The sequence below is a fragment of the Calidris pugnax genome, unplaced genomic scaffold (genome assembly GCF_001431845.1).
Source record: "Calidris pugnax isolate Ruff unplaced genomic scaffold, ASM143184v1 scaffold180, whole genome shotgun sequence".
NCBI lineage: Eukaryota > Metazoa > Chordata > Aves > Charadriiformes > Scolopacidae > Calidris > Calidris pugnax.
In genome coordinates this window covers 347793-363780 of record NW_015090916.1, presented here as the reverse complement: position 1 = coordinate 363780, position 15988 = coordinate 347793, and the positions used below count along the sequence as shown (strand labels likewise).

At 57.6% G+C, this 15988-nt stretch overlaps 1 protein-coding gene across 2 annotated transcripts in view; it reads left to right on the top strand.

Annotated features, from left to right (window-relative positions):
* ZBTB16 (zinc finger and BTB domain containing 16) overlaps window positions 1-15988 on the top strand; it is a 66870-nt gene that overhangs the window by 39968 nt on the left and 10914 nt on the right. For both annotated transcript variants that reach the window (XM_014949627.1, XM_014949626.1), the window contains one exon: window positions 5089-5175. In XM_014949627.1, coding sequence (XP_014805113.1) covers window positions 5089-5175 — 87 coding nt within the window. The remainder of the gene's footprint in view (window positions 1-5088; window positions 5176-15988) is intronic.

Here is a 15988-nt window from a genome sequence, read left to right as displayed (position 1 = left end):
CTCGCTCCGTGGCTCCTCCCCCCCCCCCGCCCCATGCCCATCCATCGTGCTGACCCCCCCAGCCCTACGTGGCCATCACCACCCGCTTCCCCTGGCTTTCCACCTCATGGGGGGAACTTCCCAAACTTCCCCCGGGGTCACGGCGCCGGAGACCCCCCTGGGCTGGGGGTGAGGTGGGGGGCGAACATGGCAAGACCCCCCCCCCATCCCTCCCCGCACACTCCCCAGCCATTTACACGGCTTTTGTGTTGGTTGGGTGGTGTGGTTTTTTTTTTTTTCTGTAATACCGCTAATGTTTATCATTTGCCCAACAGGCTTGACAGATTTTGTTTCCTGTCGAGCGGCGGCGGCGGAGCCCCCCCGGTTGCCAAGGAGCCGCCTCCCCGCACCGTCACGGCCTGATTTGGTATTCCGCGCGCGCCCCGCCGCATTTCTGTATGCAAGACAAAGTGTTTTGATGGAGGACGATTGCGGGAGTGTCTGGAGGCTGTTTGGAGTTTTATGGGCTGTGCAGAGCGCGCCGGGCTCGCTCCCCGCGCCGGGCTCGCTCCGGAGGGGCTCCGGCCATTCCTTCCCCCCGGGAGGGGGCTGCCGGGGGGAGCAGCGCTGGCTGGGCGGGGGGAAAGGGGAAATTGTAGAAGAACCTGCCTCCTTTTTGGCGCCCGAGCTATAAATCTGAATTTTTAATATTTTATTTTATTTTTTTTAATATATGACAATGCCCCCGGCTCTCCTGGCATGGGAGTGGGTGGCTGTGATTTTGGCGCCGGCTGGCAAAGGTTGGGTGATGATGGTGGTGGTGGTTCTTCCTCCCCTTTGCCCACCCTCGAGCCCCCACTCCATCATTCCAGGTGCTTTCCCCAGCCCGGGAGATGCTGCTGGAGCATCCTTCCCACAAGAGCCACCCCTGGTCCAGGGATGCTGGTGGTGCTCGGCCGGGAGAGGGGCCGAAACCCCCCCGGTTTTGGTTGGGGACCCCCTCGGAGCCCTGCACCTCGCTCTGCCCCTCACACTCGGTTCTTGCCTTTTGATGGCACTTGGGGAAAAAAGGAGGCAAAGCCGGTTTTGCCTCCCGAAATCCAAGCCCACTGCAGCTGGGGCTTTTTGTGGGCCCTTCTTGGCTTTCTCCGAAGTATTTTTCTAGCGCAGAGATTTTCACGACTGTCTCTTCCACTTGGGTGAAACAGGGGAGAAGGGAAATAATAATAATAATAACGGCAATAATAAAAATCAAAAAGCAGCTTGATGTGGGCAAAAGAAGAAAACAAGAGAATGGGATAGAGAACAGGCTAAATTTAAAATTGTAATTGGCTGACTTCCACAGGCTTGCGGGTGTTTTAATGACTCATAATAACTTCATTTAAAACCAGCTGAGCAGAAAATAGATTGGAGAGGAGCCTCAGGCCATTATGGATTTGTTTTTTTTTGACAAGCTCTGTTTTCGGCAGCCAGGAAGGCACTCGCGCAGGGCTCGGCTGCCTCGCTCTCCCGAGTTGGTGGTCTGCCCGGCAGAGATTGTATAGAAACCGGGGCCCGCTCTTTTTTTTTTTTTTTTTTTTTTTTTTTTTTTTTTTTTTTTTTTCCCCTGATTAAAAATAGATGCCTTGAGGTATTATTTTAGCATCACTGTGGTTTGGTGCTTTTTTTTCTTTGCACTTTTGATGTGGTAAATGGAACATAAATAAAATTGTTTTTGAAATTACTGAATTAATTAGGTAGTAAAGCGACGACAGTGCATAAATTTACTCGGCTTTTTTTTTTTTTAATCCATATTTCCCCCCCCCCTCCATCTTCTTGCCAATTACAGCCTGTTAATAATATATAATCCCAAATTTTTATTAATCCCCTGTGCTGGGGAGGGAGAGGAATAGATGTTGTGTCATACTGTGGGGGGCAAAATTGTGGTGTGGAAGGGCCGGGTCCTCCCCCCCCCTCCTCCCCGTGCGCCTGCGGGAAATCACCGATTTCCCATCCTCATCCCCTTCTACCCGTCCTCCTCCTCCTTTTCTCTTTTTCCTTTTCCCTTATTTTTTTCCCCTTAGTTTGTGGGTTTGGAGCACCTCTCCCCGCAGCACCTTGGCCCCCAGCCCCATCGATATCTGGGGGGGGACGTGGTGTGAGAAAAGGCTGTTTTTGTCCCTGGTGGGGAGGGGGACGGCAACAGCGGCTGCTCCTGCCCCCTCCCCGGGCTCCTCTGCAGGGAGAGGGGTGGGAAACGGAGCTGGGGGGGGGCTGCAGCCCCACAATTAAGGGCAGGGCCGCGGTGGAGGAGCCGGGTTGGGGCCTTTTACTGCTTCCCACCATCTAAAACTGGAGAGCCCGTTCCTCCTGCCCAATAAAGTAATTAAAGAGAATGGGCGCTGGGAGGTGGGAGTGGGTGAAACTCCACGAGCTCTGGCTTTGGACAGCCCCCCCCAGTGCCTGGCGTGAGGGGAGGTGGCCAGGACCCCCACCCTGGGCTCACGGGGGTGCCCACATCCCGATGGGGATGCTCACAGGGATGCTCATCCTTTGGAGCATCCCATTCCCAACAGTGGCTTTAAACCCCGACGGTGCTGCCCATCCTGGACAGCACCGTCCCCTTGCCTTTCTTTTGGGGGGAAACTGGGTAATCTCAAATGCTGGGGGGGGCACGGCGGTCCCCGGGCAGGGCTGACCTTGCGGTGGGGGGGTGATGACTGTGCAGATCGTGCTGGACGGAAAAAGCAGCGGCTCCTCGTCCGCCTCTCGCCGCGGGGACCTTTATTAGGCAGGAGCTATAAATTTTGTGGCGCGGGTATCAATGTGCCTGGGGGGGGGTGGGGGGGGTGCCTCGCGCCCGACCGCGGCCGGTCCTTGGCAGCACGCGGAGTCCCGTCCCGTCGGGAAGATCATCCCGAGGTATCTCTGCGCTGGGGGCGATACCGGGCGCTGGCTAAAATTACAGACCCCCCCATCCCAAGCCGCAGAGGCTGATGGCCCCCCCCCCCCCCGGCGGCGTCACACCCCCCCACAAAAATTAACATAGATGGCAAAAGCTGCTTTCCTCCTCTGCGGGAAGGTGGGGTGTTTGCACAAGGGAAGTCAAACCCTCTTGTACGCACACAGAGTGCAGAGCAGTGAATGACAGCCAGGTCTCACGTGGTAGTTCATGCAAAAAAAAAAAAAAAAGAGAGAGAGAAAAAAATTCCCCCGCCTGGAGTACACATCTACTTGAGGGAAAGAACACGCAGTCCTGGCCTTTGGAAATTGGCAGGCGGCGTGCTGTTCCCGCGCTGATAAGAGGTACTGTAAATAAAACTGTACGGCAGCGCCTGCTGTAAAATGCCCCGCGTCTGTACTCATTGTTCTGACAGCTCCGGCTTTTTTTGGGTCCGCTGTTTTGGTACACGCTGTGCTTCCTTATGTAAGCGAGCGCGCCCGGCTCCTCCCGCCCTTCCCCCTGTTTATTTTTGCCTCGCCAGGAATTTTTTATGTCCCCCCCCACCTCCCCGGGCCAGATGCCGGCCGCCTTTGCCCTTCCTGGCCATGCCTCCGCAGGGCTCTCAGGGGGGCCACCTGTGCCCCCCACACAAAATAGGGGCAAAAAAAGGCAAAGCAGACGTTTGGCACAGCCCCAGCGTGTCCTGGACCCGCCGGAGCCCGGGATCCTGACATCCCTGATGCTGCTCCGCCCGGGGGGACCTGTTGCTGCCGCGGGCGGCCGTATCCTCATGGATACCCACCTTTGGCAGCGGCGGGGCTCGGGAGAGCGTGGAGCGGCGATGGAGAGCCATTGCCTTGGCAACTGCCGGCTGCGCATCGCCGGTGCCGGGCGGAGGGCAACCATCACCCCCCGGCAGCTTCGGCATCCCTCTGCCCCGCGCTGCCCTCCCTGCCCCGGGTACCACCAGCAGCACCCGCATCCGCACCACGCTCCCCCGGGCATCCCTGTGGGCACCTGCGGGCTGGGCCGCCCTCCCCGCCTCCCCCACCAAGCCCCTTTTTTGGGGCGTATTTATCCCTTTGGAGCGGCCCATGTGGCCCCTGCGCACTCGGGTTGTTTTGAATGCAAACTTGACATCGCGGCGAGGGCGGCGGAGAACAACATATGCACAGTAAACAGGCAGACTGTCGTATTGATTAACAGATGAGACCTCTATTATCGATCAGCGCTTGGCGAGAAAATTTATCACTTTTAATTTCGCCGCTGCCAAATATTTCTGCCTGCGAGCCAGCCGTTACCCAGACAATTTAAAGGCGAAGGAATTCTCTTTTTAATGCATCTCGTGATACCCCTCCCTCTCTCCCGTCGCCGTTTCTGTGCACCTTCCTCCAAATCCCATCGCGTTGGGGGGGCCAGGGGGTGGGAAGGGGGTGGGAGAGGCTGCCGGGACCCCTGGAAATGCAGTGGGGCCGTGCCCCCCGCCCCAAAGGCTGCTCTGTCCCACTCTGCTCCTCTCGACAGATGAATCAAACCTCAAAATCTAAGAAATGGGCACGCAGCTTTGTCCCGGCAGCGATGCCTGTGACGGGGTGTGTATCATTCATCTGCTTTTATCTGGAAGTTGCTTATCTGCCGCCGGGCATCCTGTTGTTTGCCTCGCCCCAATCGAGCAGCACGAGCTGATACTGATTTTCTAAGAATTCCCCCCAATACCATATCTTGCTTTGATGGGCGAAGGTGCCTCTGAGCTGCTCGCTCAGTCATCTCAGACACATCCCTGGCCAGATGCATCCTTGGGTACCCCCTTGGGTACCAGCCTCGGGTACCCCCTCGGGTACCGGCAGCAGCGGCCGCGGGAAGGGGCAGGAAACCAATCACAATTAGATCGGTTACAAAGCTAATGAAACACATTGATGTTTAATGATTTTTTTTGGGGGGTGGTGGAAATCCCACACCCAAATATCTAATTTCTTCCTGGGAAGCAACTCTTCATCGTGCCTTGTGCTGTTACGTGCAAGGGCTGGGGGTTAAGCACGGTGCTGGTTCCCCCGGGGGGTGGAGAGCACGAGCCCCCCTGGTGCCCGGGTCCCGCGGGGAGGGGACGATGCCAGCAGCAAAGTCCCCACACAGGTTGGGGTTGGAACCCCTGGAATAACCCTCCTCTCCCCTCTCTCTCTCCCCAGCGGGGGCCAAGGCCCTGGTCTGCGATCAGTGCGGCGCCCAGTTCTCGAAGGAAGACGCCCTGGAGACGCACCGGCAGACACACACCGGTACGTGCCCCCCGTCCCCGCTCCGGGCTGCCTTTGGGGTCTTTTGCCCCATGGAGAGATTAACCCTTTGCACTTCCCGACCTGCCCCGGCCCCTTTCTTGAAGTGGGCTGCGGTCTCTGCTGGGGGGTCTGGGTTGGGTTTGTGTTGGGGTCTGTGTGTGGTGGCTGCAAAGGGCGTTTGCTGCACAGTTCTTACTCGGGTTGGTTTTGCTGGGCTGGTGGTGGGGATGTTGGTGGAAGGAGCATGACCTGAGCATCCTTGTGCCGCTCGCCTGTGGTTTTCCAAGCCACGAGCACCAACACGTGACCACCAGCCCGGCGCTCGGCCACTGTGTCAGGTTTAAGAGAAGCTTCCTGAGGGATTAACGCCCCTCGTCGGGAACATTTTGGTGCTCGGGAGCCCAAGAGTGATGAGCTACGAGTTGTTTGCAAACCCCAGCCTGTGCTGGTGGTTGCATTCCCCATTTTCGGGGTGTTTGTAGGGCTAATTGCACTGCGCCTGGAGCTGGGGAGGGGGGGTTCATCACGCTGCCGTGAGGTGTGTGCGAGTGTCTGCACGGGGGGTGTGCGCTCATCCAAGAGGATGCTCGGGGACCTGTGACCCGTGGTCAGGGCTGTGGGGAGGGCAGGACCCATCTGTGCACAGAAAAGCCTCTTCCCCTGCTGTTTGTTGGGGTTGACAGCCCCAAGCGGAGCGGTTGCTGTGGGGCAGCCCGGCCTGGCGCCGCCGCTCGGGGCCTGGCACCGGTGTTGGCAGGAGGGAGGGAGCCCCAGGTCCCCCACCACCCCGACACGGGTGTGAGGCACCGGTTTGTGGCGTTCCTTGCTCAGCCCTAATGTGTGGGAATGATGGTGGGGCAAATGCTGGGTGGTTTCTTCCCTGCGCCCTCCCCCAGTGGCTCTCGGCCCTCAGCCGCTGCCGCCCTTCAGCCTGTGTGCTTTCCAGCCCTTCGGCCTCACACAAGGAGCCCTTTATGCGTCTCCCGAAAGCCACCTTGCCCGGGAAGGGTTTGCTACGGGGCACAGGGGAATTGGCATCCGGGCCATCCCAGGTGGAGCCTTTCAAACCCCCCAAAACCCAGGCTGAGGCAGGGAAAAGCACCCGCTCCTCCCGGCGCTGCGCTGGGAGCGGCGTGACCGAGCACAGGCTCCTCTTTCAGCGCTGAAAACCCTGCGAAATGCCACAAATGGGCTGGGGTTGGCAGGGAGAGCCCGGCCGGGGGCTGGGGGAGCGATGGAAGTGCTGTGTCACGGGGCAGGAATAGCTCTGGCCGTCACCGGAGCCGCACTGGCCCAGCACCAGTCCATAAATTGTGAAGTAATTGCCCTCCGTGTCCCGAGTCCTGCAGCGGGAGGCCGGGCTTTACCAATAACGGTCTTTTTAAGGCGGGTGGTGCGGAAGGAGGAGGAGGAGGAGGAAGGGGAGGCTGCGCTGGGGCAGCCAGCCAAGCTGAGGGACAGACCCTGCTCAGGGGTGAGCCACCTAAGCCTGGGAAGGGAGATGAAGGTGGTTGAGCAAACAGTGCCTGGATCCCTATTCCATATGTTTCCCAGACCTACTGAGCATCCTGGGGTGGGCGCCCAGTTCCCCCTGGTACCCAGGGCTCCATCACCCCGGGAACAGGCAACCTTGAGCATCTCCCTGATGATGCCTTCCCCCAGAACCACCCCAGGGATGCTGAGCTGGTCATCGACTCGGTTTCTTGGGGGTTAGAGCCCCGTGGGTCGCCACGTCCCGGGGGCTGGATGGGGAGGGAGCGGTGCGGGGGGACGCGGTGACCCCACGGGGCAGGTTTGTCATCGCCGCCGCCGGCTGTAAACACCGAAATGAATGGCTTCCTCTGCTCGGTGGCACGCAGAGCCCGGCCCTGGCACGCAGCATCCTCCCCCCCTGCGGAGCTATAATTAACCCCCTGCCCAAATAGCGGCATCTCCCTGGAAGGAGTGTTTTTTCGGGTGCCCTCCCTTCGCCCTTAGCAGTAGGTCAATTGGGGAAAGACCTTCCAGCTTTCCCCAGAAAAAAAATAGCTGGTTTTTGGTAGATGTTTAGGTAGATTCCTTCAAGGGTGGCATCAAAAACTGCGGAGGGTTTTGTATTGCCTGGGACAGACTGACCAAATGCACCCTCTTTGCTTGAAAACATGGTGTTTAAGGGTGGATGTGGGACCCGTCCGTGACCACTTGCTGCTTTTCTGGGTGGGCTGGGGCTTTTCTGCGATGGGTGGCCCAGACGGAGGACTCCTGCTGTTTTTTTCAGCATGTGGGGCTGTTTCTCAGGTGGATGGACAGGATTCAGTACCCAGCTTTATCACATATTTTTCTCCCCCGTTGCCCTCATTGCTGCTCCGAAGGACGGTGTTCGTGCCCCAGTGTTCATGTGCTGCCTCCAGCAGCAGAAAACCTACGCCCTGCTTTCCGACCAGAGGTAAAATAAATAAATAAATAAAGGAAGGAAGGAAAAAATAGTTTGTGCTTGTAAACACGGAGCGGGCTGAGCGCTGCCAACGGCCCCGTGGGCTCGGGGCTGCAACGCCCTCTCCGGGCGCACTCTGTCCTTGGCCCCCAGCCCGCGGCAATAGGAAAAGCAGCAACTGTTTTGGCTCATCTTCCAGCAGCATGAGCCCGGGGGGGGTGGGGGGAGCTTGGAAAATTCCTTACCCTTCTCCTAAAATGTAGAGGAAAAAACAAAATGCGTCGAGAAGGCAGCCTGATCCCCCTACCAGCCTGCGCCACCGGGGCTCGGGATGCTCGGGGTTCGTGCTAACGGGGCTCGGGCTCGTCGCCCGCTTTTATAAATATCAGAGGTGACTCGTCTCGGGTTCCCCGCCGTGCGCCAGGGCTGTTAGTGCGGGAGCGTGTGCGCTGGGTGGCCCCCCAGGTCTGCGGGGCAGCAGCCACCGACGCTCACCCCGCTTCACCCGGGCATGCTCGGCGCCCAGCAGAGTGGGGGGCTTCTTCTGCACAGAGTTGACTCCTTGATTTGTGGGGTCAGGATGCGCGGGAGCCTTCGCCTGCATCCCCCTCCCACATCCCCTCTCGCATCCCACATCCGTCTCCCCTCCTCTGGCATCCTCTTCCCACATCCCTCACCTCTCCCACATCCACATCCCGCATCCCTCTCCTGCATCTCCCGCCTGGCGACGCCGGCTCCAGGACACAAGCAGCAGAAAGGAGTTAATAAACCCAATGTGGTAGTGAAAATTGAAAAGCTATAAATCTTCCCCCCTGCCTTTTTTTTCTTTTTTTCCTTTTTTTTTTCTTTTTTTTTTTTTTTGCCGGGATGTTGGTAGCGTTTTGATTTAATAGTTGGCCAAACACAAGGGTCTATTTTATTCAGAGTTTACAGGCCTCAGGGCTGTTATTCCTCCAAATTTAATAGCATTGAAATTGCAGGGTTGGCGATAATTTGCCTATCACTTTCTGCTCTCCCATTGATGTTTATTGTCAGCGGGATGGAATCTCAATCCGATTCACTTAGATAACATGTCTGTTAAACATTTAGATAATTGTGCCATCATTAACTTGTCACATTATTTTAGAGATTCGAAACAGCCGTGTGGTGGGAGCGGAGGTGCAGAGGGAGGGGAACCCGGCGCAGGGCAGCGGGGACCCGGCAGGATGCTCCCGGGGATGGGTCCCTGCGGCTGCTCGGGAAACTGTTTCCCCCCAAAAAAATACTCTGCTCCTGTTTTTAACGTGGTGCAGAAGGATTTGTATTTTTTCCATTTTTTTATTATTTATTTTTTTAAAATGCCAGAGCACTTGGCATTTTTCTGTGGAGGAGCATCCCCATTATGGGTTGGGGGGTGCATGGGAGCCGGGGGACGGCGCCGGGGCCGGGCTGGCACATGGGCACATGCCGACTCTCTCTGCTCCTGGGAAATTCACTTTTAGTCCAATTAATTACCTGTTTGTCTCATCTCCCTTCATCTGCTTCACTTTCTCTGCCTCAAAATGGTACCCGCCCCAGAAACACCCGCGATGCTGCGGCCGTACCTCACGCTGGGATTTTCCCGGTTGGAAATTAAGGAGGTTTTGGAGGGTGTGGAGCATAAGGTGCAAGTTTGGCGACAGGAGCTGTAAATTCTGCGCAGACATGAATCCCATTCACCTTTCTCTGGGCACCGTGGATCCCGATGCATCTGTGGATGCGCAGGGATGTGCCAGGCTCGTCGTGGTGGTGCTCCTGAGAGCTTTCAGAGAGCAGCTCGATGAGGCTTCTGGGGGAAATTCCTCTGGATGGTGTTTTTCTGCATAGCTGGGGATAACGTGCTGTGGTGTGGAGTAGCGGGGAGGTGATTATCCCTCCTGTCCTCACCTTGGCCCCCAGGCCCGGCCGGGGCAGCGTGGGCGATGCTGAGCGGTGATGCCTGGGTGATGCTTTGTGGGATTTCTCTTGGATGCGAGCGTGGGGTTTGGATGCTGGGGTTTGGAATCGCTCCTCCGCGTTCTGCCCTCCCCCAGCACCTCGGTCAGAGGCTGAGGGTGGGTTTGGGGTTGGGCACGAGGATCACGGTTCCTACGGAGGAGGCAGGAGTGCCCTGTGATGCACGGGAATGGAGAAAACTGGTGTGGCTGTTGGGGAACAAATCTGGTTGGCACAGGGAGGGCACCTTGTTCCTGGCACCTTCCAGCACCGGCAGTGCCCAGCGGGAATCCTTCACCAACCTGGGAAAACTGGACTTGGGGCTGGGGGAGCTGCTGCCAGAGGCACCCCTGGGGGGTTGTGGCTTTGGCGGCAGCTGAAAACGCGAAATAACGGCGATGAAGATGCTTTTGTGGCCACTGTGACATTTTTGGGTACAGGCGTCCAACTGGAGCCCCAGGTGCCGCGCGTGGCATCGCCGGCAAAGGGATTTGTCAGAACCTTGGGGAGAATATTCCCTGCTTGGTTTCGGCTGCTGGAGAGGGAGCGGGGCTCACGGGCTGCAGCCCCCGCCGGGGCAGGAGGGTCGGGATGAGCCCAGGGAGGGTGGGATGGAGCAATCCCCAAGCACTCGAAGCGTGAAGCCTTGGGGGTTTTCATACTCTCACGGCCAACTTTCTTTGCAAAAAGGACCGGAAAGGGTACAAGGGGAGGGAAGGGCGAGCGCGAGTGTTCAGCTGGAGCCTGTCGCTGCTCCAGTGCTTCCCAGCTCGTGCCCCGGGTGCCCTTCCCACACCAGTCGGTGTCTTTAGAGGAAAGTGGGTTTTGCAAACATTTATTTTGGTAAAAACGAGGGCTGGGACGGTTGTGCTTCCCATCAGGAGCCCACATCACATGGCAGCCTAATTCCTGGTGGCAGTGGCCGTCCTGCACCGGTTTTGCCCCGAGTGTGGCCGCAGCGTGCCGGGAGCTCCCAGTGAGCGTGCGGAGCAGGGTCATCAGCCTCGTTAGCCCCGTCCCCAGCCGGGGGATGCTGGGGGGTGCGGGACAGAGCCCCTTTGTCTGACAGTAAAGTCCTGCAACACCGCCTGAACCCCCCGTCCTGGGGTGCGTTCCCGGCAGCGGGAATCTCCCCACGGACCGTTCCCGGTGCCGGGGGGCAGCGCCGTGGGGCCGGGGCTGGTGCCATGGGGGGGTTTGCCGAAAGCGGGTTTGCCGGGGGACGGGAAGGTGGCCGAGCCGCACGTCCCCGTCCCGGGCAGTGCCTGGCCTGTAATTTTCCTCTGCAAATACTATTTAAAGCGCGATGAGAAAAGCCCTCTCGCTAAGCTACGGAGAAATCTTTCTTGTCCTTTAATTCTAGATGAAGGGGATTAGTGTGAACATATTTAACCTCTGACCCACGGACAAAAGCATTATCAAATTTAGTTGCCGAGTGGCTCCCCATTTAACCGAACCAGTGCAGTATCTCAGCAAACGTGTTTTCTTTCCTTCCCTCCCTTCAAGGCTTTAAGGTCCATTGTTGCCCCCGGAGCACGGGGGGGACCTGGGAGCCCACATTCGGGGTGCCTGTCAGAGCCTCCGTAGGGGAAACCAGTGGGGCACAGTCACGGCTAGAACCCGTGGAGCCCTCCAAAAGATGGTGAACACCCCAAAAAAAGCACATTTTCGGTCGGTTGGGCTGCTTTTTCCCCGGTTCCTGATCACTGGCCGTGCCGCCGTGGCTTGGGGGATGCTGGGCCGTGGCTGCGGGTCAGGGAGATGGCTCTGGCACCCCAGGGCTGCGGAGCAGGGAGGAGAAGGGTCCCCCGGGAGGGTGGGCGCTGCGGCGGGGAACGGCCGCGGGTCCGGCAGAGGAATGCCGAGAGGGGCCTCCCGGTGTCCGTTTACAGTGCATCGCTCATAAACCCGGCGGCGGGGGCGAGGGCAGGGGGACCGGCCCTCCTGGTATGTGATTGATTATCTGGTATTTATGCCATTGAGGACTTTTCAGCGGCTCGGGGTCAGGGGGTCATCTCGTGTGTCTTGCTGCAAATCCGCTTCCTTTTGTACAGTGCGGGCTGGGTGAGCAGACACACAAAAACAGCTTTTTCTTTTCCTTGGGAAAAAGGGGAGGGGGGCGGGCTGGTGTCAATGAATTTTTTTTTTCAGCCTTTCCTGAATAGTGTCCTTTTTAATTCCAAAGAACTTTTAATTAAAAGTAGCAGGAAAGTTCATCTCGACAAGGTTTAACTTACCTTAGCAGCTACTTTTGTCCCCCCGGGATTCACGTCTCCCCGCTTTACAAAAAAGAAGCCCCTCGAGAACTGGGGGGAGGCCGCTCTCGGTACCGTTTCGCGTCTCCCCGGGTTTGCCGAGGGGGCCTTTTCATCTTTTCTCTTTTCTTTTTTTTTTTTTTTTTTAAATGATGGGGGTGCAGGAATAATAAGTGCACGCTGCGAATCCCGGCTTTGTGCCTGGCGGTCATCTTTTCTCTTTTCTTTTTTTTTTTTTTTTTTAAATGATGGGGGTGCAGGAATAATAAGTGGACGCTGCGAATCCCGGCTTTGTGCCTGGCGGCAGCCGGTGGCTCCACTGGCCCCGCTGGGCCGGGGGTGGCCACCAAAAGGCTCCTTTCATCACCGTTTGATCTGCGGGGCCGGGGGGTGCTGGGGTGGTACCAGGTGCTCGGTGCCAGGCGGGATGGTGACGATGGTGATAGCGGTGACAATGGTGATGGTGATGCTGGTCTCCCATGGGGTGGGATGTCACAGCCCCGTAGGCAAACGTGCGGGCAGCAGGGAGGGCAGGACATAATGCCACCGACTTGGAGACATCATCTGCTGTCCCCTAAAATCCCCCTGGCAGGGAAAAACACATGCCCACACTCATGTGCTGGTTGAAATGCTCACAGGGGAGTTTATTTGGCCAAAAGGAGATGGGGGGTGGCTTCCAGTGGGGAGAAACGCCAGTGAGAGCTTGGTCTCCTCCCTGGAGCTCTGTGTTTAACGACAGAGCTGTGTCTAGTGCATGAATTTAACAACACCGGGAAAGCAATGGGCAAAATATGTCAGGTTTTCGGCAGAAAGTCAAAGTATTTTTTCAGCTGGTTTCACTCCAGATTCCGATGGGGAAGAGGAAATGTGGGGAGCTGTCGCGGTGGCGGCGGGTCGGAGAGGAGAGGACATTCCCCCTCTGATCGGGCGGCCAGAAACGCTGCTGAGATTTGCCCCAGGGGAAGCTCTCATCCTCAGGATGAGGCCTCACCTTGAGTACTGTGTCCAGTTTTGGGCCCCCTACCATAAAAAAGACATTGAGGTGCTGGAGCGGGTCCAGAGAAGGGCGACAAAGATGGTGAGGGGTCTGGAGCACAAGTCTTATGAGGAGAGGCTGAGGGACCTGGGGTTATTCAGCCTGGAGAAGAGGAGGCTGAGGGACCTTATTGCTCTCTCCAACTCCCTGAAAGGAGGGTGTAGAGAGATGGGGGTCGGTCTCTTCTCTCAAGTCACAGGCGACAGGACGAGAGGAAATGGCCTCAAGTTGCGCCAGGGGAGGTTCAGGCTGGATATTAGGAAAAATTTTTTCACTGAAAGGGTTCTCAGCCATTGGAATGGGCTGCCCAGGGAGGTGGTTGAGGCACCATCCCTGGAGGTGTTCAAAAGGCAGGTTGATGTGGTGCTGGGAGGTATGGTTTAGTGATGATGCTCCTTGTTTGTTGTGTGGGTGTCTATTTTTGTGAGTGAGGTTGACGGTTGGACAAGATGATCTTTAAGGTCCCTTCCAACCTAGAAGATTCTGTGATTCTGTGGGTACCGGCCAGACTGGGGCATTTTGGTCGAGTGATGTTTGTTTTGCCAGGAAAGAGGGTGGCTTTTCCATCTGTGCCTTTGGGGGCTGAAGGAGGGGAACACTGGATTTGGCCCAGGATGATGGGGAGCGAGGGGTTTGGATGCTCAAGGCTCATCCAAGCACACTCAGTTCCCTGAGCATCGTCCCCTCTGCTGGCGCGGTGCCGGCTCTGGGTCATGCTGGGGAAAATCCTGTCGAGGAAAATCACATCCCCAGCTCTTACCCATTTTTCCCCTTTCCAGGAGAAGTTTCTCCTGGCTCTGCCCTTGCCGTTTTTCACACCTGCGTTAAGGCCAAATCACCATCACCTGCTCCTTTGGGATCTAAACCAAGGCCGTTTGAGAGGGTGCGATGTCGCCCCGCTCCCCTGGCTCAGCTGCAAGGGGCTCAAAGGCGGTATTTGTCCCCCAGCCGAGGTGAGGAGGGGCTTTTGGTGATGTCCCTATCTTCCCCTGGCTTTGTTGGACAGTGACAGGACGCAGACGCCGCCGTCCTGGTGTTACAAGGTGTTCTGGGCCCTGAAATGCCTCCTGGTGCTCAAAAGGGAAGGTTTGTCCCCGTTGACAGGCTCCGTCTTTGGCCGCCTGAACATTTTCAGTTTATATTGATCTATGTTGATAGATATTCCATACAATGAAAAGGCTTTGGGGGATGGCTTTGCAAGGAGGGCCCATCTCCAGCTTCAGCCAGAAGGCTTTGGGGTTTGCGAATGTCTTCCAACAGCAGTTTGAACAGAAAGAGCAGAAATGGGTCTGGAAGGCGCGGGGCAGCGTTGGTGCAAAGCCCCCGCAGCGCGTTCCCAGGCACTGGGGGCTTGGGAAGCTCCCGCCTCCCCCAGCCGAGGGGTGGACATGCAGTAAATCAGGGTTTGCCCCGAAAAAGGTGGTGTGATTTGTGTTCCCAAAGGCGAGGTTTGCGTGGCGCTGGGTTTCCTCGGGAGGAGAACCCCCTCGTTCTCTGTCGGGGCAGCTCGGGGTGATGCTGAGCATCCTTCCAGCGCCCGGGGACCGCTGTCAGGGGGGCAGGATACGGCTGGGGGGCCAAGGCAACTCTTTCTGGGAGCTGGAGAGAAGGGCTGGGGCAGATGCTGGGGGGTTGGTGGGGACAGGGGCACCCCTGGCTGATGCTGTCCCCCCTGGGGAGCATCTCTGGCAGGAGCCCCCGCATCCCTTGGGTCGCAGGCAGGTCCCCGTGCTCAGGCTCAGCGTCCTGCCCCGGGGATGGGGACACCCTGGTCCTCCTCCTCAGCAGCCGATACCCCCCCAAAAACCACGTCCCTCGATGAATAGCACCGGGTTTGGGTCCAGCTGCCGCCGTGATTGACGCAAAGCCCGTCTATAAATAACGTCTTTCTCTCCCCTCATAAAGACTTTGCGGTTTAGTTTGCTTTCAAGGTCAAGATCAGACCTTTCTAAATAAACACATATCAAAGGATCATTAGCGGAGCAGCACTGTTAAATTGAGATATTAACTTCTGTCAGCCGCGCGGTTCCTTTTTGTTCTGTAACTCGCGACTGCGGCGGGTTTTTATTATTTTGGCCCGAGGCAGTAGCATCTGGCTTCTGTAGAGACTGTAAAAATTAAAAAGCAACACAAATCATTGCGAGAGAAAAGCAGTAAATTCAATGATAAGAATTTAAAATTAAAATGTTTCGGCGCTTTTATATTCCGCGGAACACGAGGCGAATGAGCTGTGTGCCTGTTGCCATAAAGCCGCCGCCGCCGCTCACAGTCGCCGGGCTCCTGCCCTCCCCGCTCCCTCCTCGTCGCTCCTGCCCGAGCAACCGCAGTGAAGGGAGGCGAGGAGGATGATGATGATGATGATGGCGACGGTGATGGAGAGGCAGGGCGGCAGGGAAGGTGCCGCCGATGGCACCGGAGGAGGGGGAGCAGAGGGCCCCCAGAAAGGGAGGCGAGACGGGGATGCTCCGTCCCGCCGCGCTCAAAGGGGTCGAGCGGGGAGGGTGTGACTAATGCGCCGGGTCACCGGGATGCGGGACCGCATTGTCCCCCGCCTCCAGATGGCCCCCGGAATAAATCACCCCCCTGCGCCGGAGCTGGGGCTCGGGGCTCCCCGCGTTGCTGCGGGCGCCGGGACCGGAGCATCCTCCTCCCCCGCGTCCCGCAGCACTGCGGCCAGGCGGGAAACGGCCCCGCGCATCGCTTGGGAGAGGAAAATGAAGCATTTTGGGTTTGGGGGTGGGTTTAATGCTCTGTGCTTGCAAGGCCGATGCGGTGCAGCTGCTCTGAGAGGCTGGGGTTTCTCCCGGTGCTGGCAGGATGCTCTGCCCGCCTGTTGCCGGGTCCAGCCACGCAGGAAAACCGGCGGCGGGAGAGCAGGCGGCGCCGCCCGCTTTTTAAGAATTAATTTCCCGTAGTCAGTTAAAGTTGGGAAGAAAGCTGCGCCATCTCCGAGTAAATAATAACAATCCAACAAATGCCCCCTTGGGAGAAGTTGCCTTCCATAAAGATGTTAATTAGCGCGTGAGCCGAGCGGCAGAGTCCGGAGGCAGCCTTTGAAACCGGGATGATTTGGTGGCTCTGGCACCACACGTGTGCTTCTCGTTGCGCGGTTGTGTGTCCCCTCTCTTTGCTGCACCACGAAGGCCGGGGGGGCCG